The sequence below is a fragment of the Danio rerio genome, chromosome 8, assembly GCF_049306965.1.
Source record: "Danio rerio strain Tuebingen ecotype United States chromosome 8, GRCz12tu, whole genome shotgun sequence".
Classification (NCBI taxonomy): domain Eukaryota; kingdom Metazoa; phylum Chordata; class Actinopteri; order Cypriniformes; family Danionidae; genus Danio; species Danio rerio.
The window spans coordinates 33,298,921-33,325,201 of NC_133183.1; the positions used below are offsets into that span (position 1 = coordinate 33,298,921).

The 26,281-nt window shown below is 38.1% G+C and overlaps 1 protein-coding gene across 3 annotated transcripts; it reads left to right on the plus strand.

Moving 5' to 3' along the window:
- The first annotated feature begins 502 nt into the window (after positions 1-502).
- Positions 503-24,317, plus strand: unm_hu7912 (un-named hu7912). Of its 3 annotated transcripts, XM_073910486.1 has the most exons (3): positions 503-581; positions 18,873-22,084; positions 23,370-24,317. In XM_073910486.1, exons 2-3 carry the CDS (start codon positions 18,914-18,916, stop codon positions 23,370-23,372), a joined length of 3,174 nt encoding a protein of 1,057 aa, XP_073766587.1. In that variant the 5' UTR covers positions 503-581; positions 18,873-18,913; the 3' UTR covers positions 23,373-24,317. The 3 variants fall into 3 exon arrangements, with proteins under 3 accessions (XP_073766587.1, XP_073766586.1, XP_068074597.1); XM_073910485.1 differs by lacking the exon at positions 23,370-24,317 and having other exon boundaries at positions 18,873-22,186; XM_068218496.2 differs by lacking the exons at positions 503-581; positions 23,370-24,317 and adding an exon at positions 15,267-15,382 and having other exon boundaries at positions 18,873-22,186.
- The last annotated feature ends 1,964 nt before the right edge of the window (positions 24,318-26,281 follow it).

Genomic DNA, 26,281 nt, shown 5'->3' on the forward strand with positions numbered 1-26,281 from the left:
CTGAACAAAACTGCTGGGATAAAATAAACTTCGCATAAACTTAATTAAAAAATCAAAATCAAAGGGTTTGTCTATATTTTACCCAATGTTATTGAATTCATACCTAATCTCTGATGAATAAAAGAGTGAATGAATGCATGCACTAACTTTATTAAAATTAATAAACATGAATAAAAACCTATGGATCACCTATCGTCTTAAAATGAATAACTACTGGCGCCGTTCAGCAAGACATGACACCTTCATAATTAAACCCGCGTCTCTGAGCTGTCACCGCATATGTCCATCCAGCATGAGACTCGTGCGCATCGCAAACACACGCGAGCGCGCAGGCAGGGTTCAAGCGCGCACCCCGCGTTGCACGCATGCGCAGTCCGCAAGCATCTCTCAGAAACGCAACGCGTGAGGGATGCGGTCACACCCCCTCGTCTTGTCTCATTACGCCCCCGAGAGCCGTGGGCGAACAACAATACTTGAGGAGTTTGATGCAGCATCCAAAATCAGATGGAGACCACATAATCTCTAAACCGACACACGAGATATTATCAGCACCCTCAGGATTTTAACTATGGATGAAGACGGTAAGACAAATGCGCACACTCCTCCTCAAAGCTTCTCTGGAAAACTAAACTTAGGACTGAATGAATTGTTTTCGCGAACCCGAAAATGTTGCGGTAGTTTGGCGTGTTGCAGCTGTGTTTTGCGTCGAAAGGCATTAGGTCATTTTACGAGAGATGCTCGATAGTGCGGGACTCGTGCCGCAGCAATAAATGAGAACAAAGTGTGCTTTTGTGTTACATTTTTTGTGCGATGGGTTGTTGAGGATTATTTTTAGACTGTAAATCCTCGACATGGTCATCAGAGTTGTCAGATTTAATAATGGTTGTTATCAAAGATCGAGGACGGTGATGATACTGCACGCTCCGCTTTATGGCGACCTTGTAAATCAGGTTGCTTTCTAAGTCAGTAGGTTGTGCATAGCAGACTTTGGGGGTTGATAGGTATCCAGGCGACAGGGCAAGTGGTATGTGCTTGTCCGGAGAAGGTTTTAGGGGGAGTAAGTTCTGTACTTATTTGTAGACAAAATGCATTTAGCTGTAGGTCATTTAATAGAAAATACTTTTGGAAAGTTGACAAATCCTGTTGTTAATGTTAGATTTAAAAAATGTAATTATAGCAGAAATAGACAGCATACTCATAATTGATTGAGAAACTGTAATTCTGTGCTTTAAAAAGTTATTTGACAGCTGTAGTGTAATTTAGCCATCATGGTGGATTCAAAATTGCTTGAAGCATTCATAGTTTTATCAGTTTTGGAGTTTTTAAAGAAAAAGTTATATAATATCAGAAGAACAAGACAATTAATTAACGAAGGCACTGTGAAAAATGTCAATTTGTCGCCATATTTTAAACTATGTATTTGCTCTTTTTTATTAATAGTTTTTAAACTTCTTTGAAATGTTCTGTAATAATACACACGAACTGTTGCGATTCCATTAATGAATCTTACGATACTATACCAGCTGAAGTCTCACGATACCATGTAGTATTGCGATACCCTAATTTATAGCTCAAATTATAATGAAAATGGTCAGAAATACTACATGTTATGTTATAATAGGTCTACCTGAATGTAATTCATAATTCCCTTAAGGCCAGAAAGTATTATTTCACGTATTTTTGTTACACTTCACCTAAAATGTATTCATTCTTTTTGTTTATTTTGTAGATAACTGACCAACAAAAGATACAAATTATACAGAATGAAATTTGTTACAAAAGAAGATTTTTCCCCTACAAAATTAGGCTATATGAAGTGGTCAAAAATTGTTCCAATTGTTTCCTGTTGCTATTTTGGGTATTATCAGCTAACAATCCAAAGTAATTCAAAATTTCACTTTGTGAGTCGTTCTTTTAAAGAGATTGTCGTGGTTGTTGTAGCTACTAAATCATATTAACAGGAACAGAAATTAACTGATTAAAATGTGCGTTTGAACTGAAGTGTTAGAAAACATGCAATAGGCTACCACAAAGCGTGCAACAGGCTGCAGTTTTGCAACCTTAAATGGCTCCACACACTATTAAAATAAAATGGTTTATTGTTGCACAAACTTGCTAGCATTTTTGTGACTTTTCCACATGCAACATTATCGATTATAGATAAACCATTAATGACAATACTACCATTTACAAACAGTGGCACCGGCAGAATTTTGGAGTCATAGTATCACAATACTACCAAAGTACCGGTAAATCATGCACCCCTAACATAAACCACAAGAAAGTACAAAAAAACTATTATTATGTATTATTATAAATTATTTATGTATTTATTTTTTATAGATTAGTAGTATTATTATCATTATTATGTTTTGTCAGTATGCATACTTATCATGAAAATTCAGTGCCAAAAGTGTGTGAGATATGGGTAAAAATGCTTATGATAATAAAATAAATGTTGAATTATTCTTACATGCTAGATCCAAACTGGCCAAAAGAGGAAATATATAACATTTTTAAATAAATTTAATAATTGTTAAACTTTTAATGTTATTTTACCCAACTAAAAAAATTTATGCATGTAATTTTATATCCCTTCTGGGTCAAAATGGACTTAAATGGGTTTTGAGAGTTAAAATAACCAGCTGAAAACAACCATTTAAAACAAATGTAAATACATAAAAATTTAAATAAAGTATATGAGCATGCAATATCTCAGTAGCCTGCTTCACTAGATAATCTATACTCGGGCTGTGCAATATATTGTTTCAGCATTGATATTGCAAGGTGGTCCTTCGCGATAGTCACATTGCAGGATATGCAGTGTTTAGTTTGTATTATAATTTATCATTTGCATGTGTTTTTGATGCCTGTAATTGTATAATGATTTTAAAAACATTAAAAACATCTCTTATGACCTTAAATATGAATAGATTTTATTGAATTATTTTTATCATTCAACTACTGTACTTGAATGCTGTTAGACTCGGGAAATGATAAAACACGTTATTTCAATTGTATCTTTTTCTTGATTGTATTTATAGATTGTTATCTATGAAAACAATAACAACATGCAAATAGAGAAATGGACAGCAAATAGCACAGACCACAATGAAAATGTGTTGGGGGACCCCACAAATTTTATAGATTGTTTATTAGATTTTATGGAGATGCACTCCCATGGCAGAATCATCCCAATTGATCTAACGTCTTAAATTCATTCCAAAAAGAGATATGGTCATCTGGTGAAATTGTATTCATATCGCAATATATTGCAATATAAAAAATATTGCAATGTTAGATTTTTCCAATATCGTATCTATAACAAATCTATAGCTAGACATACTCCACATAGAATCAAAAATAGCTTTAGGAAAAACAACGTCTTGCTCATCTATATTTATTTTACCAGACCAAAAATGCTGAAACCCTTGAAAAAGACATTTTATATACTGCAGCAGTTTTAATGGCAGTGGCCTGGAGTAAAGAAAAGGGAAAATGCTTGTAGGGTGTTACTGTTCCACTTAGACCACGTTTCTGCAATCCAAACATTCAACTAGAGAAGATGATTAAAACTATGTTTTTCCATTAGGTTTAAGATGCTGAAAACAGACATGCACGAGTGCCTTAATGTTGAAGTGTTAAGGATGATCACCCCCTCAAGGGCTGAGCATATCAGCAGATTGTACTCTCGTTCTTACTGATTTAACTCAATAAGTGTATAGTGTATTAAGTGTAATTGTTGGTAATGTGCTTGAAGAGTGTTATTGTCTAAATCCATTATATTTAGTGCAAAGTAAAATAGTCTCATTTGACCTAAACCCGTGGCAATCAAATATATTAAAAACATATATTGACTATGTTGCATCTGCGATTCCATCTCATACAGCGGTACTACTGAATTAGCTAGTGGCAAAAATGCAAAACAGCTTTGTTTCTAGTGTATCTTTGTTGTGCAATTAAATGGAAAACAATTATAACTGGGGAATAAATGGGATGGATAGAGATTTTGTGTTTAGAGCTACAAAAAGAAGAAGAAGAAAAAAAGAAAGTTGAGAAAGCAAAGAAACCAAAGTTTCCACTTAGTCTGTCTCAAGACCTTATAAACCAGAAACTTAAGACAGGTATGATTTATAGCTATAGGTATAGCTTGGACTTTCAGTTCCACCGAGATTTTCTTCCTTGAAAAGAAAAGAAATTTCTACTCCAAATCTCCATACTCTACAGAATCATCCAGCTGGGCTTCTTTCACTGAGATGCATTTTCCCTGTTATCCACTGTGTCCAAATATAGCCTCTTTGCCTCATATACAGCCAAAAAAAAAAAAAAAAAAGAGAAGAAAAAAGAAAAAGCGCACTCTCTACAAGCTTGCTTGAGGAATGGGCTGTGTATTTAAGGAGATGGGCATCATTTGAGATTAACTGCCGCTGCTAACACTTTCTGCTGTCATGGTTTCTTGGAGTCAGTCGGTAGTTTTAAGGATTTTTTTGCATTACTCACAATGATGTAACTGACCTACAGTATTCAGTGAATCTACAATCATAAATGATTCACTTCATATCTGATTCTGTTATTTTACTGTTGCAGAAAAAAGATTAAATGAAGAATGAATTCAGCACGGATGTTGAGGCGTTCCCAAAAAAGTTAAAATGATGGTTAAGTTTGTTGTTTGAAGTTGTATGTTTAGACTAGTCTATGGTTAAAGAGTGCGCATCTACACTCACCGGCCACTTTATTAGGTACACCTTACTAGTACCAGGCTGGACCCTTATTTACCTACATAACTGCCTTAATCCTATTTGGCATAGATTCAACAAGGAACTGGAAATATTCCTCAGAGATTTTGGTCCATATTGACATGATAGCATCACATAGTTGCTGCAGATTTGTCAGCTGCACATCTATGATGCGAAGCTCCTGTCCCAAAGATGCTCTATTGGATTTACTACTGGTGGCTGTGGAGGCCATTTGAGTACAGTGAGTGAACTCATTGTCATGTTCAAGAAACCAGTCTGAGATGATTTGTGCTCTATGACATGGTGTGTCATTCTGCTGGAAGTAGCCATTAAAAGATGGGTACACTGTCGTCATAAATGGATGGACATGGTCAGCAACAATACTCAGGTAGGCTGTGGAGTTGACATGATGCTCAATTGGTAATAATGGGCCCAAAGTCTGCCAAGAAAATCCCCCACACCATTACACCACCAGCCTGAATCGTTGATACAAGGCAGGATGGATCCATGCTTTCATGCTGTTGATGCCAAGTCCTGACCTTACCGTGGAATTTTCACAGCAGAAATTGAGACTCATCAGATTAGGCAACGTTTTTCCCAATCTTCTATTGTCCAATTTTGATGAGTCTGTGCAAGTTGTAGCCTCAATTTCCTGTTCTTAACTGACAGGAGTGGCAACTGGAGTGGTCTTCTGCTGCTTTAGCCCATCCACCTCAAGGTTCGACGTGTTGTGCATTCAGAGATGCTCTTCTGCATACTTCGGTTGTATTGAGTGGTTTTTTGAGTTACTGTTGCCTTTCAAACCAGTCTGGCCACTTTCCTGTTACAGTACCTCTGGCATCAACAAGGCATTTGCGGCCACAGAAGTGCTGCTTACTGGATATTTTCTGTTTTTCGGGCCATTCTATGTAAACCCTGGAGATGATTGTGCATGAAAATCCCAGTAGATCAGCAGTTTCTGATATACTCAGACCAGCTCGTTGGGCACCAACAACTATGCCACGTTCATAGTCATTAAGGTTGCTTTCGCACCTAGACTTTTGTTGTGAAATCTGGCGTGTTTTCCCATTTAGCATGGTTCATTTGGCATATGTAAATCCAGCAACCATGCTCGGATCTGCGCCAAAACAATCGGTCTAAGATCGCCAGAATAAGGTGGGCATGGCTCTATTGAAACAAACTCTGGGGCAGATCGACTGTAGTGGAAAAGCAATACGATCCGAGCCAGGCTATATCACAGTGTATTATGGATATGTAATAGGCATATGGAATTATGAGTAGGGTGGGATGGCATTCCATCCGGTAAATGTGCGTTTCATGTAAAATAAGAAAGTAAAATCATGCTGAACTATTAACAAAAGCTGTTTATCCGTTGGAAAAATTGACCGAACAGCACTAAACAACCACAGAAAATTTTTCTTTGTAAAATTTCACCATTTTGAATTGAAAATATTAGATGAACCATTCATGCAGTCCTTGTCATAGGACAAGACACATTTTGCTGTTTTATATTTTAACATATTACACGCAAATTTTTAAATGTTCTGTTTTTAGATAGATGATGTATTAAAAATGTCTAGTGCCACCAGAATGTGTGAAGTTCCAGTTCAAAATACACCATACATTATTAATTACACCATGCTGTAAATTCTATTTCTGGGTGGAAGCAGAGACAGTTTTCATGTGTCTCTCTTTAAATGCACATGATTTTTTTATTATTGTTGCCAATAAACATTAATTTTATAAAACATCTAAGAGTACGGCAAAGCAGTGTCGCAAGAGGTAGTTCTGTCACCTCACAGCACGAAGGTCGCTGCGTCACTGGTTCAAGCCTTGGCTCAGTTGACGTTTCTGTGTGGAGTTTGCATGTTCTCTCTGCGTTCGCGTGGGTTTCCTCCGGGTGCTCCAAAGACATGTGGTACAGGTGAATTGGGTAGGCTAAAATTTTCTGTAGTGTGTGGAAAAACTTGCTGGAAAAGTTGGCGGTTCATTCCGCTGTGGCGACCCCGGATTAACAAAGGGACTAAGAATGAATGAATGAATCTAAAAGGAGACACTGCAAACTCATAGGTGGAAGTGAAAAATATGGTATGGCTATTAGCAGTGGGACAAAACAGTGTTACTTTCGTCTCGACAGGAACTCTTGCCATTTATACTTAATAATTTATTTTTTTTACTGAAAAACTCAGACCATGCAAACTTAAGGATGTTAAGTAACTTAAGGCCATTTCAATGTGGTCATGTCAGTGGCCCATGAGCATTTCCTGCTTGTTATCAAACTATTTCATAACTGTAACAAGAGGCAGTTCAATTATAACTTAACGTTAAAACGGTTGTCATAACAGAAGTTATCGATATGTGGTTCTTTTTGGATGCTCGAAAGTTATACAAATAAAAAATGTAAAACAGGAAATACGTTGGGATCTATAGTGGTACATAACCTTTAGAGTAATTGACAGTGATTTACTTTCTGCACTTGAAAACTGCAGTTCGGAGCTAACCATGGGACACAGTGATGAAATCACAAAATATTTGGTAGCTCCGTCAAGGGTTGCATTCTGAATGTGCTGTTGTAGTTGGAAAGTAAATGTTGTCAGGGCTCTGAGAAAACTGCTTTGCATCTTAAACTGTCATCTGTGCCATATATCTCATATATATGTCATGTAGGCCACAACACACTCTCAGAGCTTTGTTTGTTTGTTTACAATAATACAATTTGAGAGGCGTAAAATTTACATGTGGATTCACAAACCAGATGTATTTAGATCAGTCCAGTTTAATCTGGAATCCGTTCCTGACCGCCTCCTGAAGTGGTAGAGTAATATCCAATCAGAAAAAAATGCAGGAAGTGAGCAGGTGTAAACTGCCCCAATGTTGATTATGTCTGTGAATATTAACAGGTGTGGAATCAATTGCATGTCAAATATCAACACACTACTAACACAACACAGTGAGACCTCACCAACCTGGGTGGGGGTTATATAATTTCAGGATATTGAGACATGTGCATTCCCAGAAGAAAAACACATAAATGCAATCAGGGCATCTTAGCAAGTTCAGAACCAGTGCTCAGAAATTAAATCCCTATATGGACTGGACTTTGTACTGTGTAACTAAATATTTTTAATTTCTAAACAACAACATCAAACATTCAAAATGAATAAAAAAAAACAAAATGAACCCTTAGAAATAAAAAGTTATCATCAATTTTCAGATCAGAGTTATTACACACTTGGTTAAAGTCTCAACTCAATTATTTCTAGAGCACTTTCAACCAAACACAATGGGTACCAAAGTGCTGTACATAAAACACAGGAGACATGCAAACTAAGAAGGAATCAAAGTACACAAACTCACAACACATGAATAAAAGCTAAAGAAAATAAGTGTGTTTTTAGAGACCTCTGAAAAGACTCAAAAATTGGCGATGTTCTTAAGAAGAGTGGAAGTTTGTTTCAAAGTCCTGGAGCTGCTACTGAAAAAGCTCTATCACCTCAACATTTCAAGCGTGATCACGGAACTTGCAAATAGAGTTAATCCTTAGAGTGAAGAGATCTCACTGGTTGTTATACTCAGTGACCAGGCCATGGAGGGATTTAAAACATACAACAGTACTTTGTGTGTAATAGTTTATGACCAGTTTAGTCAGTAATTATATGCTTTCTCTTTCAAATATACATGCATATTTTATACTTCCTAAAAGAGGTTGTTTTGAAGATTGAGTGTTGCTTAAGTGAGAGGACGCTAGTCTTGGCAGACTGTGATGGAAGTGTCAGACAGCTGGTGATTGACTGTGTGAGATCAGTCAGGTCTCAGTCATAGGTACTGGCTCTGTTTCTAGCTGTGAAAGTGCCTGCTGATCAGCCACCTTGCATAAGGAAGAAGGGGATTATTTACAGTACGTTCACCTTGCCAAAGATGGATGTGTCATATTTTGTTTAGCAGAATTTAATCAAAAAGGACAATGACAATATCTTCCAAACTCTCTCTCTCTCTTTTTCATTCTCTGCCCTCATTATATTTTCTATTTGTGTGGACTATTCTTTATACAGTTGCATGCTTTGGAACTATTGCTAAATGCTGCCATTTGCTGAATGATGAAACAGCATTTTATAGGGAGTGATTCAGACTGTAAACTAATCCCGGGGGTCATATGGGGTGATACATATTATTTAATTATGTGATGCGTGAAAATAATTTGCATAAACACCAAGCTTATCAGCACAAGCCTTCATGTTATTTCTCCTTTTCTGACATGCAGTGTTAAGAGCAAAGAAGATGGACAGGGAGAGATTGTGTGCAGATTTTAGCTCAGCAAGAGGACACTTATACCCTTAGTCAGCTAGAAACACAACCAGTGGACACGGCAGCCCAAAGGAACCTGATTCGTAAGCATTTGCCATGAATGACAGTGTTTTATAAATAGCTTTTAAATGGTGCGATTCGGCTCTCTTTAACAATTGGTAAATGGACAGGTCCAGACATTCAACATTTCAAAACGCAGTTTGGGTTGTCGTCCAACCACATGACGCTCTTCACCTCTGGCTGCAGAGACACAAGAGCAAAATGCTTCTAAAACTAGACGAAGTGCTTAGTGCACGTTAAAGTGCAATTTTTGTTTGTGCCCGAAAATTGTTCCCAGCAGACATGTGAAACAGTAGTCGTGGAAGTCATCCACTCCCAGCTGCATCAATCACAGGACCGCAGCAGATGTGATCTGAGCTCCGCTGGAGTTTTATTACCCTTTATATCCAATTGCTAATGTCTTCCTGAAATCTTGTTTATGAGAGGACACCACAGTCTACAGATATATTGAGTCAGTCCATATCCTATTGGATTAATAATGAACTCATTTCAGTTTATGTTGGTATTTATTTTGGGTTACTATCTACAGATCAGGCAATGCAATAGCGCAGTTGGTAGTGCTATCGCCTCACAGCTAGAATGTCACTGGTTCGAGCCTCGGTTGGGTCAGTTGGCGTTTCTGTGTGGAGTTTGCATGTTCTCCCTGCGTTCGCGTGGGTTTCCTCTGGGTGCTTCGGTTTCCCCAAAAGTCCAAAGACATGCAGTACATGTGCATTGGTTAGACTAAATTGTCCATAGTGTATGAGTGTGAATTAGTGTGTGTGGATGTTTCCCAGAGATGGGTTGCGGCTGGAAGGGCATCTGCTGTGTACAAACATGCTGGATAAGTTGCCGGTTCATTCCGCTGTGGCGACCCCAGATTACTAAAGGGACTAAGCCGACAAGAAAATGAATGAATGAATCTACAGATCATCTGATATAAAAGGTTCATCATCAAAATCTACGCTCGCTGGCCACTTTATTATGTAATCCTTCGTGGCATAGATTCAACAAGGTACTGTAAATATTCCTCAGAGATTTTTGTCCATGTTGACATAATAGCATCACGCAGTTACTGCAGATTTGTTGGCTGCACATCCATGATGTGAATCTCTCTTTCCACCACATCTCAAAGGTGCTCTATTGGATTGAGTTCTGGTAACTATGGAGGCCATTTAAATACAGTGAACTCATTTTTATGTTCAAGAAAGCAGTCTGAGATGATTTGCACTTTATGACATGGTGCATTATCCTGCTAGAAGTAGTCAACAGAAGATGGGTACACAGTGGTCATAAGGGGATGGACATGGTCAGCCACAATACTGTGGAGTTGACACGATGCTCAATTGGCACCACCCCCACCAGCCTGAATCGTTGATAAAAGGCAGGATAGATCCATGATTTCATGTTGTTGATGCCAAATTCTGAGCCTACCATCCAAATGTCGTAGCAAAAATCGAGACACATCAGACCAGGCAACATTTTTCCAATCTATTGTTCAATTTTGGTGAGCCTGTACGAATTGTAGCCTCAATTTCCTGTTCTTAGCTGACAGAAGTGGCATCCGGTGTAGTCTTCTGCTGCTGTAGCCCATCCGCCCTAAGGTTCGACGTGTTGTGCATTCAGAGATGCTCTTCTGGTTATGAGTTACTGTTGCCTGTTTATCAACTCGAACAACTCTGGCCATTCTCCTCTGACCTCTGGCATCAACAAGGCATTTGTGCCCACAGAACTGCCGCTCTCTGGATATTTTCTCATTTTCTAACCATTTTCTGTAAACCCTAAAGATGGTTGTGCGTGCAAATCCCTGTAGATTAGCAGTTTCTGAAATACTCAAATCAACACGTTTAGCACCAACAACCATGCCACGTTCAAAGTCACTTAAATCACCTTTCTTGTGCATTCTGATTCTCTGTTTGAACTGCAGCAGATCATCTTGACCATGTCTACATGCCTAAATGCATTGGATTTCTGCCTTGTGATTGGCTGATTAGAAATTTACGTTAACCAGCAGTTGGACAGGTGTACCTAATAAAGTGGCCGGTGAGTATATTTATGTGACATGTAGCGATATGAATACAATTATGGTTCGAATAGCTCTATTAAGAAAGAATTCATTAGTTTAGACTGATTGGGATGATTTAGTAGGGAAATGAGTCATGCATAAAATATAATGAACATAACAAATTACAAGGATAGATAAATACAATAGAACAAAGATAACAGTGAAATAAACAGTGCTGCTTCATGGTTTTCTGTGGAGTCAGTTATCAGGTACAGAAACTGAATAAAGAAATGTAAAATAGCATTGTATAGTCTCTGCTATATAAATAATTAAAAATATATATTAATTTCATTATGGTTAAAAGTTTGCAATGTTCTGAACTGTGATGTCTGGTGAACTATAATCCCAACCAGCATTGCAGATCCTAAGATGTGACGATAGAGATACATTCTTGGTATTTAATACATGGGAGCCTGATTACCATTGATCTCGATTGATTTATTGTACCATATACTCTACATACTCATCAACAATAAACTATAAGTGCTCACACTACAAATAAATAATCATATGCGGAAAATGTTTTCTTGTGGCAGCTTATTGATACCCTGTCACTTACAGATAATCTTATACATCTATTTGATCCACTCCCTCTGCATTTGTGCTCGGCTTCCCAAGTGAACCGTGCTTGAGCCCGATTCAGCGCACTCAAACTTCTCAAACGATCTGGGAAACGGGCCTGGGCACGGTACGGATGGCATAGTGTGAGTAGGCCCTTAGACAAACCAGCTGATCGATGTAACTTTAAAATGTTCCAGTGTCCCTGTATCTGTGTTCATACTCAGTAAATAGCTGTGAGTTCAGTAAACTGATGACCTTTATGACCAAAAACTGACTTACTGTGACGCAGATTCTTATGCTCTATTGTACATGTGCAATGTTGCCTTATCAATGCTGAAACAATATATTGTGCAGGTTTACTATATGTAGTTATGTGGACGCTCTTCTCTTGAAAAATGTTAAACCTGGGTTATTTTTAGGTATAACCCGTTTACAGAATCCTAGGTTATTTAATTCACATTTTACACTTTTCATAAGTTCTCAATTTGTCACAGCAAGTGACGTACACTTACTGGCCACTTTATTAGGGACACCTGTCCATCCGCTTGTTAAAGCAAATTTTTAATCAGCCAATCACATGGCAGCAACTCAATTCATTTTGGCATGTAGACATGGTCAAGATGATCTACTGCAGTTCAAACAGAGCATCAGAATGGGGAAGAAAGGTAATTTAGTGATTTTGAATGTGAAATGGTTGTTGGTGCCAGACGGGCTGGTCTGAGTATTTTAAAACCTGCCAAAGACTGGAAAAACATTGCCTGGTCTGATGAGTCCCCATTTCTGCTGTGACATTCGTATGGTAAGGTCAGAATTTGGCATCAATGTCATAAAGCGCGAACCATCTCAGACTGGTTTCTTGAACATGGCAATGAGTTCACTGCGCTCAAATGGCCTTCACAGTCACCAGAACTCAATCCAATAGAGCACATTTGGGATGTGGTCGCACAGGAGATTTGCATCATGGATGTCCAACAAATCTACATTAACTGTATGATGCTATTGTGTGAATATGTACCAAAATCCCTGAGGAATATTTACAGATCCTTGTTGAATCTATGCCAAGAAGGATTAAGGCAGTTCTGAAGGCAAAACGGGGTCCAACCCAGTACTAGTAAGGTGTACCTAATAAAGTGGCCGGTAATAGTGATATGTTTGTGTTGTGCAATAAATTATAATGGTCAAATGTGTGATTGACAAAGCATGTCATTGGTATCTATCCTTAACACTAACTCCACAATCCAAAGCAGTGTATGAAGGATTAGCATTATTACTGCAAAATTGCATTTTCAATGTAATAATAAGCAGAAATGTTGAAATTCTAGTTATGTTTTTAATGAAAGCATGCAGTGAAAAGAGTGAAGGTGTGAGATGTGTGTTCAGACTGTTTGTCGGTCCTCTCTCAGCAGGATGAACAGATGGTTCATATGGGGTGATACATATTATTTAATTATGTGATGCGTGAAAATAATTTGCATAAACACCAAGCTTATCAGCACAAGCCTTCATGTTATTTCTCCTTTTCTGACATGCAGTGTTAAGAGCAAAGAAGATGGACAGGGAGAGATTGTGTGCAGATTTTAGCTCAGCAAGAGGACACTTATACCCTTAGTCAGCTAGAAACACAACCAGTGGACACGGCAGCCCAAAGGAACCTGATTCGTAAGCATTTGCCATGAATGACAGTGTTTTATAAATAGCTTTTAAATGGTGCGATTCGGCTCTCTTTAACAATTGGTAAATGGACAGGTCCAGACATTCAACATTTCAAAACGCTGTTTGGGTTGTTGCCCAACCACATGACGCTCTTCACCTCTGGCTGCAGAGACACAAGAGCAAAATGCTTCTAAAACTAGACGAAGTGCTTAGTGCACGTTAAAGTGCAATTTTTGTTTGTGCCCGAAAATTGTTCCCAGCAGACATGTGAAACAGTAGTCGTGGAAGTCATCCACTCCCAGCTGCATCAATCACAGGACCGCAGCAGATGTGATCTGAGCTCCGCTGGAGTTTTATTACCCTTTATATCCAATTGCTAATGTCTTCCTGAAATCTTGTTTATGAGAGGACACCACAGTCTACAGATATATTGAGTCAGTCCATATCCTATTGGATTAATAATGAACTCATTTCAGTTTATGTTGGTATTTATTTTGGGTTACTATCTACAGATCAGGCAATGCAATAGCGCAGTTGGTAGTGCTATCGCCTCACAGCTAGAATGTCACTGGTTCGAGCCTCGGTTGGGTCAGTTGGCGTTTCTGTGTGGAGTTTGCATGTTCTCCCTGCGTTCGCGTGGGTTTCCTCCCGGTGCTTCGGTTTCCCCAAAAGTCCAAAGACATGCAGTACATGTGCATTGGTTAGACTAAATTGTCCATAGTGTATGAGTGTGAATTAGTGTGTGTGGATGTTTCCCAGAGATGGGTTGCGGCTGGAAGGGCATCCGCTGTGTACAAACATGCTGGATAAGTTGCCGGTTCATTCCGCTGTGGCGACCCCAGATTACTAAAGGGACTAAGCCGACAAGAAAATGAATGAATGAATCTACAGATCATCTGATATAAAAGGTTCATCATCAAAATCTACGCTCGCTGGCCACTTTATTATGTAATCCTTCGTGGCATAGATTCAACAAGGTACTGTAAATATTCCTCAGAGATTTTTGTCCATGTTGACATAATAGCATCACGCAGTTACTGCAGATTTGTTGGCTGCACATCCATGATGTGAATCTCTCTTTCCACCACATCCCAAAGGTGCTCTATTGGATTGAGTTCTGGTAACTGTGGAGGCCATTTAAATACAGTGAACTCATTGTTATGTTCAAGAAAGCAGTCTGAGATGATTTGCACTTTATGACATGGTGCATTATCCTGCTAGAAGTAGTCAACAGAAGATGGGTACACAGTGGTCATAAGGGGATGGACATGGTCAGCCACAATACTGTGGAGTTGACACGATGCTCAATTGGCACCACCCCCACCAGCCTGAATCGTTGATAAAAGGCAGGATAGATCCATGATTTCATGTTGTTGACGGCAAATTCTGAGCCTACCATCCAAATGTCGTAGCAAAAATCGAGACACATCAGACCAGGCAACATTTTTCCAATCTATTGTTCAATTTTGGTGAGTGTGTGCGAATTGTAGCCTCAATTTCTTAGCTGACAGAAGTGGCATCCGGTGTAGTCTTCTGCTGCTGTAGCCCATCCGCCCTAAGGTTCGACGTGTTGTGCATTCAGAGATGCTCTTCTGCATTTCACTCGGTTGTAATGAGTGGTTATGAGTTACTGTTGCCTGTTTATCAACTCGAACAACTCTGGCCATTCTCCTCTGTCCTCTGGCATCAACAAGGCATTTGTGCCCTCAGAACTGCCGCTCTCTGGATATTTTCTCATTTTCTAACCATTTTCTGTAAACCCTGTAGATGATTGTGCGTGCAATTCCCAGTAGATTAGCAGTTTCTGAAATACTCAAATCAGCACGTTTAGCACCAACAACCATGCCAAGTTCAAAGTCACTTAAATCACCTTTCTTTTGCATTCTGATTCTCTGTTTGAACTGCAGCAGATCATCTTGACCATGTCTACATGCCTAAATGCATTGGATTTCTGCCTTGTGATTGGCTGATTAGAAATTTACGTTAACCAGCAGTTGGACAGGTGTACCTAATAAAGTGGCCGGTGAGTATATTTATGTGATATGTAGCGATATGAATGAAATTACACCAGATGGTTCGAATAGCTCTATTAAGAAGGAATTCATTAATTTAGACTGATTGGGATGATTTAGTAGGGAAATGAGTCATGCATAAAATATAATGAACATAACAAATTACAAGCATAGATAAATACAATAGAACAAAGATAACAGTGAAATAAACAGTGCTGCTTCATGGTTTTCTGTGGAGTCAGTTATCAGGTACAGAAACTGAATAAAGAAATGTAAAATAGCATTGTATAGTCTCTGCTATATAAATAATTTCAAAAATATATTAATTTCATTATGGTTAAAAGTTTGCAATGTTCTGAACTGTGATGTCTGGTGAACTATAATCCCAACCAGCATTGCAGATCCTAAGATGTGACGATAGAGATACATTCTTGGTATTTAATACATGGGAGCCTGATTACCATTGATCTCGATTGATTTATTGTACCATATACTCTACATACTCATCAACAATAAACTGTAAGTGCTCACACTACAAATAAATAATCATATGCGGAAAATGTTTTCTTGTGGCAGCTTATTGATACCCTGTCACTTACAGATAATCTTATACATTTATTTGATCCGCTCCCTCTGCATTTGTGCTCGGCTTCCCAAGTGAACCGTGCTTGAGCCCAATTCAGCGCACTCACACTTCTCAAACGATCTGGGAAACGGGCCTGGGCACGGTAAGGATGGCATAGTGTGAGTAGGCCCTTAGACAAACCAGCTGATCGATGTAACTTTAAAATGTTCCAGTGTCCCTGTATCTGTGTTCATACTCAGTAAATAGCTGTGAGTTCAGTAAACTGATGACCTTTATGACCAAAAACTGACTTACTGTGACGCAGATTCTTATGCTCTATTGTACATGTGCAATGTTGCCTTATCAATGCTGAAACAATATATTGTGCAGGTTTACTATATGTAGTTATGTGGACGCTCTTCTCTTGAAAAATGTTAAACCTGGGTTATTTTTAGGTATAACCCGTTTACAGAATCCTAGGTTATTTAATTCACATTTTACACTTTTCATAAGTTCTCAATTTGTCACAGCAAGTGACGTACACTTACTGGCCACTTTATTAGGGACACCTGTCCATCCGCTTGTTAAAGCAAATTTTTAATCAGCCAATCACATGGCAGCAACTCAATTCATTTTGGCATGTAGACATGGTCAAGATGATCTACTGCAGTTCAAACAGAGCATCAGAATGGGGAAGAAAGGTAATTTAGTGATTTTGAATGTGAAATGGTTGTTGGTGCCAGACGGGCTGGTCTGAGTATTTTAAAACCTGCCAAAGACTGGAAAAACATTGCCTGGTCTGATGAGTCCCCATTTCTGCTGTGACATTCGTATGGTAAGGTCAGAATTTGGCATCAATGTCATAAAGCGCGAACCATCTCAGACTGGTTTCTTGAACATGGCAATGAGTTCACTGCGCTCAAATGGCCTTCACAGTCACCAGAACTCAATCCAATAGAGCACATTTGGGATGTGGTCGCACAGGAGATTTGCATCATGGATGTCCAACAAATCTACATTAACTGTATGATGCTATTGTGTGAATATGTACCAAAATCCCTGAGGAATATTTACAGATCCTTGTTGAATCTATGCCAAGAAGGATTAAGGCAGTTCTGAAGGCAAAACGGGGTCCAACCCAGTACTAGTAAGGTGTACCTAATAAAGTGGCCGGTAATAGTGATATGTTTGTGTTGTGCAATAAATTATAATGGTCAAATGTGTGATTGACAAAGCATGTCATTGGTATCTATCCTTAACACTAACTCCACAATCCAAAGCAGTGTATGAAGGATTAGCATTATTACTGCAAAATTGCATTTTCAATGTAATAATAAGCAGAAATGTTGAAATTCTAGTTATGTTTTTAATGAAAGCATGCAGTGAAAAGAGTGAAGGTGTGAGATGTGTGTTCAGACTGTTTGTCGGTCCTCTCTCAGCAGGATGAACAGATGGTTTTTCAGGGTTGGCTGGAAAGAGGTAGCCAGTATGTTATTGGAACTGTAGCTCCTACTGTCATCTAAAAAATCCATGAAAAGCCAAGCAATCTAAATAACCTCAAAATTAGCTTCTAACCCCTTGTAAACATCTCACAGATGTTGTACTGTATGGTGGAAAATATGCAACCAAACAATGACATTTATTGTATGAAACATTTTTTCATACAGTCCCATCTGCTGCCATTTTTTTTAGACAGGACAGGATGTAGAAAATTATATCAAAATTTGGTCTGAACTGCAAATATTTAATAGGACAAAGGAAGGTGTCTCGAGGGACAGTGAAAATCAGAGCGAGCATAAATATAGACCATGTGCAAAGATGGTTACATGGTTCTTCTGTGCTTCTTAGAATCTGAATTCTGGGATCAAAGCTAATCTTCTGAATTGTAAATGAGCATTGTGCAGTGTATCTACCGCCTATGGTAAAACTACCATTTGACATTTACTAGTTTATTCGCTTTCCTTTTTTAGCCTTATTTCCACTCTATTCATTTTATTTCCCCATAGATCAGAGTGGCACTATTATTAATGAGTAGCAGGAGTAGGGGTGTTGCAGCAGGATGCGGTAAAGCAGTGTGTGTAATTTGTGTAAGAAAGCATCTGGATTGATAGAGACAAATTATTTGCGTTTGAAAGACAAAATAATTTCACATTTTTAAATGATTGTATTCATGTTACATTTCATATTTGCATTTTTTAAGGAATGATTATGAGCAAAAGCATTCAGTGATTATGAGAGAATCTTAAAAGATGGCATTATATCATGTTTATGTTTGAATACCCTAATAACATTAGTGTAAATTAAAGCTTTATAGAGGAATGTTCTGTCCTTCACTGAGAAAGGAGTTTTCTTGTACACTAATTTATTCTTCTGAGATGCTGCAAGGCCTCTATTTTTATAATTAATTCAGATTTTCCATTCAGTGTTGTTGCATTGGTTTAACATTTTGCAATTTCTCTGCACAGACTGATGTTTATGCATGACATGACATTTAATAGGAGGATAACATTTACACTGATTCTGTACATGATAATGTGTTAGTCTTATATCTTTCACTGAATGTCCGCAGTGGTCATATTAAACCAAATTACTTGCAACTATGTATTAAAAAATGACATACATGTACATCTCTTCTGTGTTACTGGGCATATGCAAGGTCATTGTTAGCCTGAGAGAAAGGCGATGATGATTTCTAGGGGCCCATGACAATTTCAAAAGTGGGGGTTTATTAAATATGCATATTTGTGATCAGTATTATAATGGCTTTTAATATTTGCGCATAATAGAACAGTTGTGGTCCAGTGAATGCCTTGTGGAAGCTCTGTATATATTTCATCTAAATTTAAAATTGATCCTTTATCCATAGATTTCACATGTACAAATGGCTGATTTAAGAAAAAGAATCAACTAATAAACTTGCTTTTGATTCTTTCTAGGAGACACAGACTGAGGGGAAAATAACGGGGGTCCATTTAAAATGACACGTACGGACCCTCCTGACATATTAACATCAACTTTGTATGAAGACATAAATATTGGCCCTAACTCTGGGCTCTCAAAGTATTCTGGATCTTCGAAGCAATGTGATTCACAAATGGTTGGCCCACTGGATCAAAACTTCGAAACAATTAACAAAAGACATTGCCGAAGCTTTGACTTCATCGAGTCACTGGATGACCCAAAGGACATTTCATCGTCCATGGAGTATCCTTACAGGTCTGAACAGCAACCAGTAAATAAGGATGCAGTCTGGAATGGCATTGGGCAGCAGGGACACCTACGTTTTTCCTCACCAGATCTGTTCAACTCGAGACTGTCCCATCAAATCAGTACAGACAAAAGCAATGAGACAGCAAGGGCTAGTGTTCATGGCAAGCCTCGCTCAAAAAGTACACCTAGAGTTCGAGCCACCCTAACCCCAGTACCCATCACAGTTTCTCCTCCTGCAACCACAAGGCGTCGATCTCCAGTGGACCCTCAAAAAAGAATAGAAGGTTTGCCAAACCGAGAAGCCTCCCACTCAAGCAGGGCTTTAGTTAATGAGGTTCATCCGATAAAGTTACAACCACACACACCCCTCTATGTTTCTGATTGTTTTGAGGAAAACAGACAAGAAAAACAAGCTAACACTCCCCATGTCAGGTGTCGTGTTGATATTAAGCCAGATGCCTCAGTTCTCCAGCACACAGCACGGAAGATACCTACTCAAAGAGGTAATGTTCCCTGGCAGCTTTCCTCAACATCATCAATCAGAAATGTCTCATTTCCAAGTCAGACATCCACTTCAAGAACACCAACCCCTAGTGAGTGTTACAACATGGACTACAGGCAAGCATATCAGTATCCCAACAGCTTGTCAAGTAGTTACATTCATTCTGGTGAGATCCCTTTTGGAAGGACCTCTCCTAGAGATCCAAGGGAGTACAGAACATTGTCTAATCCTAACATCCCTACCAAGTTCTTTTACACAGATGATCCCTGCAGGTATCCCATTCAGCCACCTAGGACTTATTATCAGGATGACCAGTACAGTGTTATCAGCAGTACCAGCCAAAATCCCTCTGTCAGTAGTCAGTATGTACTTGACCCAAGAACTCGCTGGGTTCATACTTTACCTGTGCGTTCGTACTATGCAGATTCCCATCGGGAACCCTTGGATCCATTTTATGGTAGACCATATTCAGTGAGTGAGCCAGGACCATACTTCATATCCACCCCTCAGAGTGAAACATACTTTCAGGATGACCCAAGAACATATGGATTTCCCTCTGATCCATCAAAAATGTTCTATACACGGCCTTGCCATTACCCAGCAGAAGTACACATTCCTATGAGAGGATATCATACAGAGGGACGACGGCGACCACATATGTCTCAGGTCTTTTCAGATGACTTGCACCGGTCAAGCATTGCTACATATTCTAGCCAGTATGCATCCTCACAGGCCACTCCTCAGAGGGCACCGTCAATAAGTTCTTGGTATCCCAATGACTTTACCGAGCCAAGTCGCTTAGGAACAGATATCCGGAATTTCTCTAAATCCTGGGACAACATTCTCACTCCTCATATGGACAGAGAAATTGGTGTTTCACGAGGCAGGAGTTACGAGAACCTTCTCCATCATGGAAGATCAGGAGTTCCTTCAAATGACAGTCAACAGCCAGTTATTGTGAATCTGTCTAGTTCGCCAAGACGTTATGCTGCATTGTCCCTCTCTGAAAATTGTCTCGAAAAGTGTGCTGGTGATAGACAAAATAGTGCAAGAGGGCAATGGTTTGTAACCCCAGAGATTACTATAACTGACAATGACATCCGTGCAGCAAACAGCAACAAGAGAAATGGGGGAACAAGCAGCTGGAAAACAGGCTCAAATACAGGCCAATGCCAAACAGACAACTTGCATAACTTACAGAGACCAGCAAACCCATCAGAATCCACAGAGAGGAAGAACAATAATTACTCCCTGCAGCAAAGCCTCGAACAGCTTGATGAGCTGCTAGCCGACCTAGTCATTGATTACAAACCTCAAAATAGCAGGAGACCAAGCAAGGATCTTATAGACCAACTCAAACTATTGATTCAAGATGATGAGACCAAAGAAAGCAAAAGGGAAATGGACCAAGATGATTCCGGACTTTTGAACACACAAACTGACTCATCAAAGACTAGCCCGGATACATTCAAAGATCAAGATAGTGGTTGTGAGGGTTTTCCTCGTTGTGTTGAAGAAATTCCTTTGAACCATATTGCAGAGGAGGATGACACTATGGTGTGCTCCAACAAAAAATGCTTACGTAAAGACACTACATTTAATGCCTCCTTGTACTTCAAGTCCTGCCACAGCTGTTATACTTACTACTGTTCTAGAAACTGTAGACGGGAAGACTGGGACACACATAAAGAGAACTGTCTTTATGGCCGGATCAGTAGTGTTTGTAGGCACATACTAAAACACTGTCGAGAGGATTTGGATATTCATAAAGCATTCTCACGCATTGCCAGAGTAGGGTATCTGTCCCGCGGGAGAGGCGTTCTCTTCCTGGGTTTTCCAAACCCTGGGTGTGCGGATAACTTTCTTCAAGTTGGTCTTGACAGCCTAACCATCTCTCCAACATATTTGTCCCTTCGAGAGTTAGACAGTTTCAAAGACAACCTAGGGCCATACTGCAAAGAATTGCAGAATGCAGGCAAGGAATATGACCCTACTGAATGTTTCCTACTGAATGTATCCATTGCTGTCGGAGACCTAGTGCCTAAACTTCCTTCACCTAAATTACAAATGCCAACAGTTCGCAAGTATGCGAAGGTCTCATTGGCCTCCTCAAGCCCAGATAAGAAAATCTTCAAGAAAGAATGTGAAATGGAGACTCTGATTCTCACTCCTCCTCCAGGAACATCTGACATAGACAAGGATGGCCAAGAGGGCAGGAAAGCACGAGAGATTTGCTTCATTAATATCCAAAGGGAGCTTCGAACCAGAGGTGTATTTCTTCGTCATGAGTTCCCACAAATCTACAACCAGCTTTGCGAGTTTGTTGAGAGCAACAAAAGGTTCACCCCCACCACCATTTATCCCATTGACAAGAGAACTGGGAAACAGTTCATGTGTATGATCATGGCAGCGTCTGAACCAAGGATGCTAGATTGGGTTGGTGCACCACACCTTCTAGATGACATTATATAATCCTATGCATTCAGTAGTATCAAGCTTTTGCTGTGTAAAAATAAACGACTAATGTTTTTAGATATGTATTTTATTAGTGAGAGTTTTCTCTGTCTGGCACTAAAATCTAGAATTAAGAAGAATTGCTTATGGGATAAAAAGCTATGTACAGTACTTATTAGAATATTTGAGCAGTTTTGCTTAGTCTTAAAATCTGTTTCTGTCTGCCCAGTCAGAAGCTTTTTTGCATTTTTGTGCTGACATTTTTGGCCAAGAAGTTCTGCATAATACATTAATGGTGTTAAAGAGTAGGAATACTTTTAAAGCCTGCTTTATACTTCTGCATTGAGTGATCGGAGTGACCCACGGCACCTGTCTTGCACGTTGCCATGCATTTATACTTCTGCATGCTGTTTGTGTTGCTCTGCAATAACAATTTCCAAGCAAAGGGTTTTATTTTCCTCTGTGTCGAGCTTTTTTGCAGGTGTTTTGTTTTTTCTAAACGCTACCTTTATGTACAAGTAGCTCAAACTTGCTCATTTTGAGGTGGGAACTTGAGAATGTGCAACAACTTTGATCATAAGGTAAACACAAAACAAAACTATCCATCTGAAGCTTCTTCACGGGACTCCACACTTGTAAACACTCGCTCCAATAGGTTTGTGTGGCTCTTGGTCCCTCCCACACTCAACACCGCTACCAAGCCGACCAATCACAGAGCTTGCGATACGTGTCACTGTGATGTGTAGTTACATTTTTTGAGAGGTTCGCATAGAGCAATTGTTTACAAGCGTCAAGTCCTATAAAGAAGATTCATATGGAAGCTTTTGTTTTTGCTTACCTTATGATTAAAGTTGGTGCATGTCTGCTGGTTCCCGCCTCTGAATGAGCAAGCTTTAGCTACTTGTACATTGAGGTAACTTTCAGAAAAAATAAAAAACCTGCAAAGAAACTCAACACAGATAAACATAACATAATTTACTGCCAGCTAGCATTTCTGAAGATGGTATTGCAGAGCGCAGCACACAGAAATATAAATGCATGGCTACACACTAGGCAGGCACCAAGGGTCACAGCAATCATGCACAAGTACAAACCAGCCTTTTTTAGTAATGCTCAAATTGGCTTAAATATTTATTAAACAGAATGTTGGGAGATGTGTAGAACTTTGTTAATGACAGGTGTTACAAATCTGTGGAAACTGTTGAACTTTCTGTGGATTATATATGGCCCTGCTTATGACTATATTTCTTGTGCTAATATGTTGCAGTGAGGATCTAACAACTAGGAACCATTGGAGAACCTCTGGAGAAAGTCTCATTTTCTCTTGCAATACAATAGCGTCTAAAAGTCATTGTCTTTAGCCCCTTGAGAGGATAAAATGCACTTGCATGGAGAATGCATGCTGGCAAGGAAAATGCAAATTCACCTAACAATTTGCAATGATTTTTCATTTCATCAAAATAAATAATATTCACTAATTATGATCAGTATGGCAGAAAAGCAAACACGTCAGGTACATTTTTTATAGTCAAATAAACTGCTTGGAAAGTTTCTCTGTATTGTACATGGCAACTGCTTTCTGTATTGTATTCATGAGGCACTATATCTATTCATATGGTTAAATCAGCTGGAATTGTTAACAACTAATTTTACATGACAGAAAATCCTTTGAGTTAAGCATATGCAAAGTAAGATACTAATTTATTCATTTGACATGATCATTTTTGTTCATTTTTCATGGTTCTGTAAAGTTTTAATCTTATGTGTTTCTATTGAAACATCTATTGAACTATATCTGTTAAAACTGATGAACATGTATATAAAATATGCTATTGATATTTTAATCTTTATAATGTCTGACAAAACTTAGAGGCCTATATTTGAAATGTACTATTTAAATATAAAATATAAAATTAGTAAAAAAAAAAAAAAACGATCTAAGCAACGTGTATAACACTGCTGTAAGCAAGATTGTGTTAGATATAGCACTTTACTAAACTGCTGAGGGAAAACATATTAAAAAACAAACCGTTTAGATAATGTTATCAACAGCATGCACACTCTTTACCGCAACAACCAGTTTCTTTCTGTATTTTTGTCATTTTTATGCCATTATTTATTGATTGATTTATTTATCCAGTTCATCACTTGTGTTCTGTTGGAAAGTGCTGCTTTTTTCTGTACTATGGTCAATAAATTAAACACCCAAAATTCCTCAATGGCTCATGCATTTGTTAATAAAAGCAACAGGTCAGCCTTAATGCTCAGGGATTGTTTTATTTTATATAAGGGACATTCTACCAGAAACGAACATTATCTTTCCCTGAAATAAAAACATAAATACAGTGAATAAAGTTCCCAGTGATGGTTTGCGACAGGAAGGGCATCTGCTGTGTAAAACATGCGCTATAGTTGGCAGTTTATTCCGCTGTGGCGACCCCAGATTAATAAAGGGACTAAGCAGAAAAGAAAATGAATGAACAAATGACAGGGAAGAAAAGGTATTTTAATTCAAACATTTCTAAAATGGACTGATGGTTAATTTCTGTGAGTTGTTTGGTAAAGGAATATGTTATTCATTTGGTTCTCTTTGGTAGACTGTTATCGTGTTTTATTAAATAAGCTCCAGATTTGGCTTCAGTACTGACTAATCTAATCTGCACAAATATTATATTGTATAGCATCCTATAAAAAAACAAATTTAAAATATAGCATTGTGGGGGTGTGCATTTATATATGCTGAGGACTGATGGTTAATTTCTGTGAGTTGTTTGGTAAAGGAATATGTTATTCATTTGGTTCTCTGTTTTTTTTTCCTTTATTAAACACACTTTACAAATGTACCCTGTCATTATTTTTTTCCTCAGCCCAATTGAACCTAAAGCATTAATTGTTTTGTTTTGCTATAAACTATTATTTAGGAAAAAATAATTCAGAAGTAGCAAGTTTAAGATGTTATCATTAATTGATTAAAAACTTCAAATTATAAATAAATTCTAATACTAGAAATTTATAATACAAGTACATTTACAATTGTCCTCATGTTTCTGTCAGTCCTGTTACATTTGCGTTAAATTTAACATATTATACTTGCAATACACGTTTTAATGCCATAAAGTGACATAATTTGACGGAGAAGAAGCTGACAGTGATCAAATATGCATTCTATCATTGAATTGTATGATTTTATGTTTGTTTTTGTATGTTTTTTTTAGGACAACAAGCTTAAGTGAAGCCCTGTCACATTTTTTTTATAAGTGAAAATGTACCTTTCTGGAAGAATGTCCCATAATTTAATTTAATATCTTTGGAAATTGCAAATTGCTGACAATGTTTTTAACTTTTCTCGTGCATTCATACATACATACATATAAACATTTATACAGTACGCACATGTGTGTGTAAATGAGAAACATGGGAAAGAAGGAGAGAGACTTGTGTAGCTACAAATTTGAAATATACAGTTATTGTGTGCCTCCCTGAACCTCTGGGCCCTCATGATCTGCATTCTAAACAGTAATTTATAGTAATTTATAGTCTTAAAGACGTTTAACTTAAACAGGTGTGTATTGCTGTTGTTTAAAGTGCAACACTAAACACACAGAGCTATTAAGATCTAGCAGCTGGGAAAGTGGCGTGCAATAAATTTCCTCAATAAAAATACATGGGAAATTTAACGGCGTAAAAAAAATTATAGACCAACAAATATTGCTGCAGCGACATCTGCTGGTTAAGCACAAGACATAGTGCTCAGCATAATGGAGTAAACCCCGTTTAAAAAAAGTATTTTATCCATTTCTCAGTGAATATAGGCATTGTGTTTTGGTGCATTAAAACAAAACAGATTTAGTTTTTAAAATAATATTTTAATCACCAAACAGAAATTGAAAGACATTACAATTAAATTCAAGCTAAATATTTAAAAAAATAATTATTACCTACAAAATCTCAACAAAACTTCTCTTGATTTTTGCTATTTTTATTTGTATTTAATATTTTTCTATAACATATACATTTGGGTGTACTAGTTTTAGAACTGTTATCGTGTTAGTAGATAAGCTCCAGATTTGGCTTCAGTACTGACTAATCTAATCTGCACAAATATAATATTGTATAGCATCCTATAAAAAAAATAATTTAAAATATAACTTTGTGGGGGCGTGCACTTATATATGCTGA

Excerpts from the sequence above, each read along its gene's own strand:
- unm_hu7912 (XM_073910485.1), top strand. The coding sequence starts at position 18,914 with ATGACACGTACGGACCCTCCTGACATATTAACATCAACTTTGTATGAA.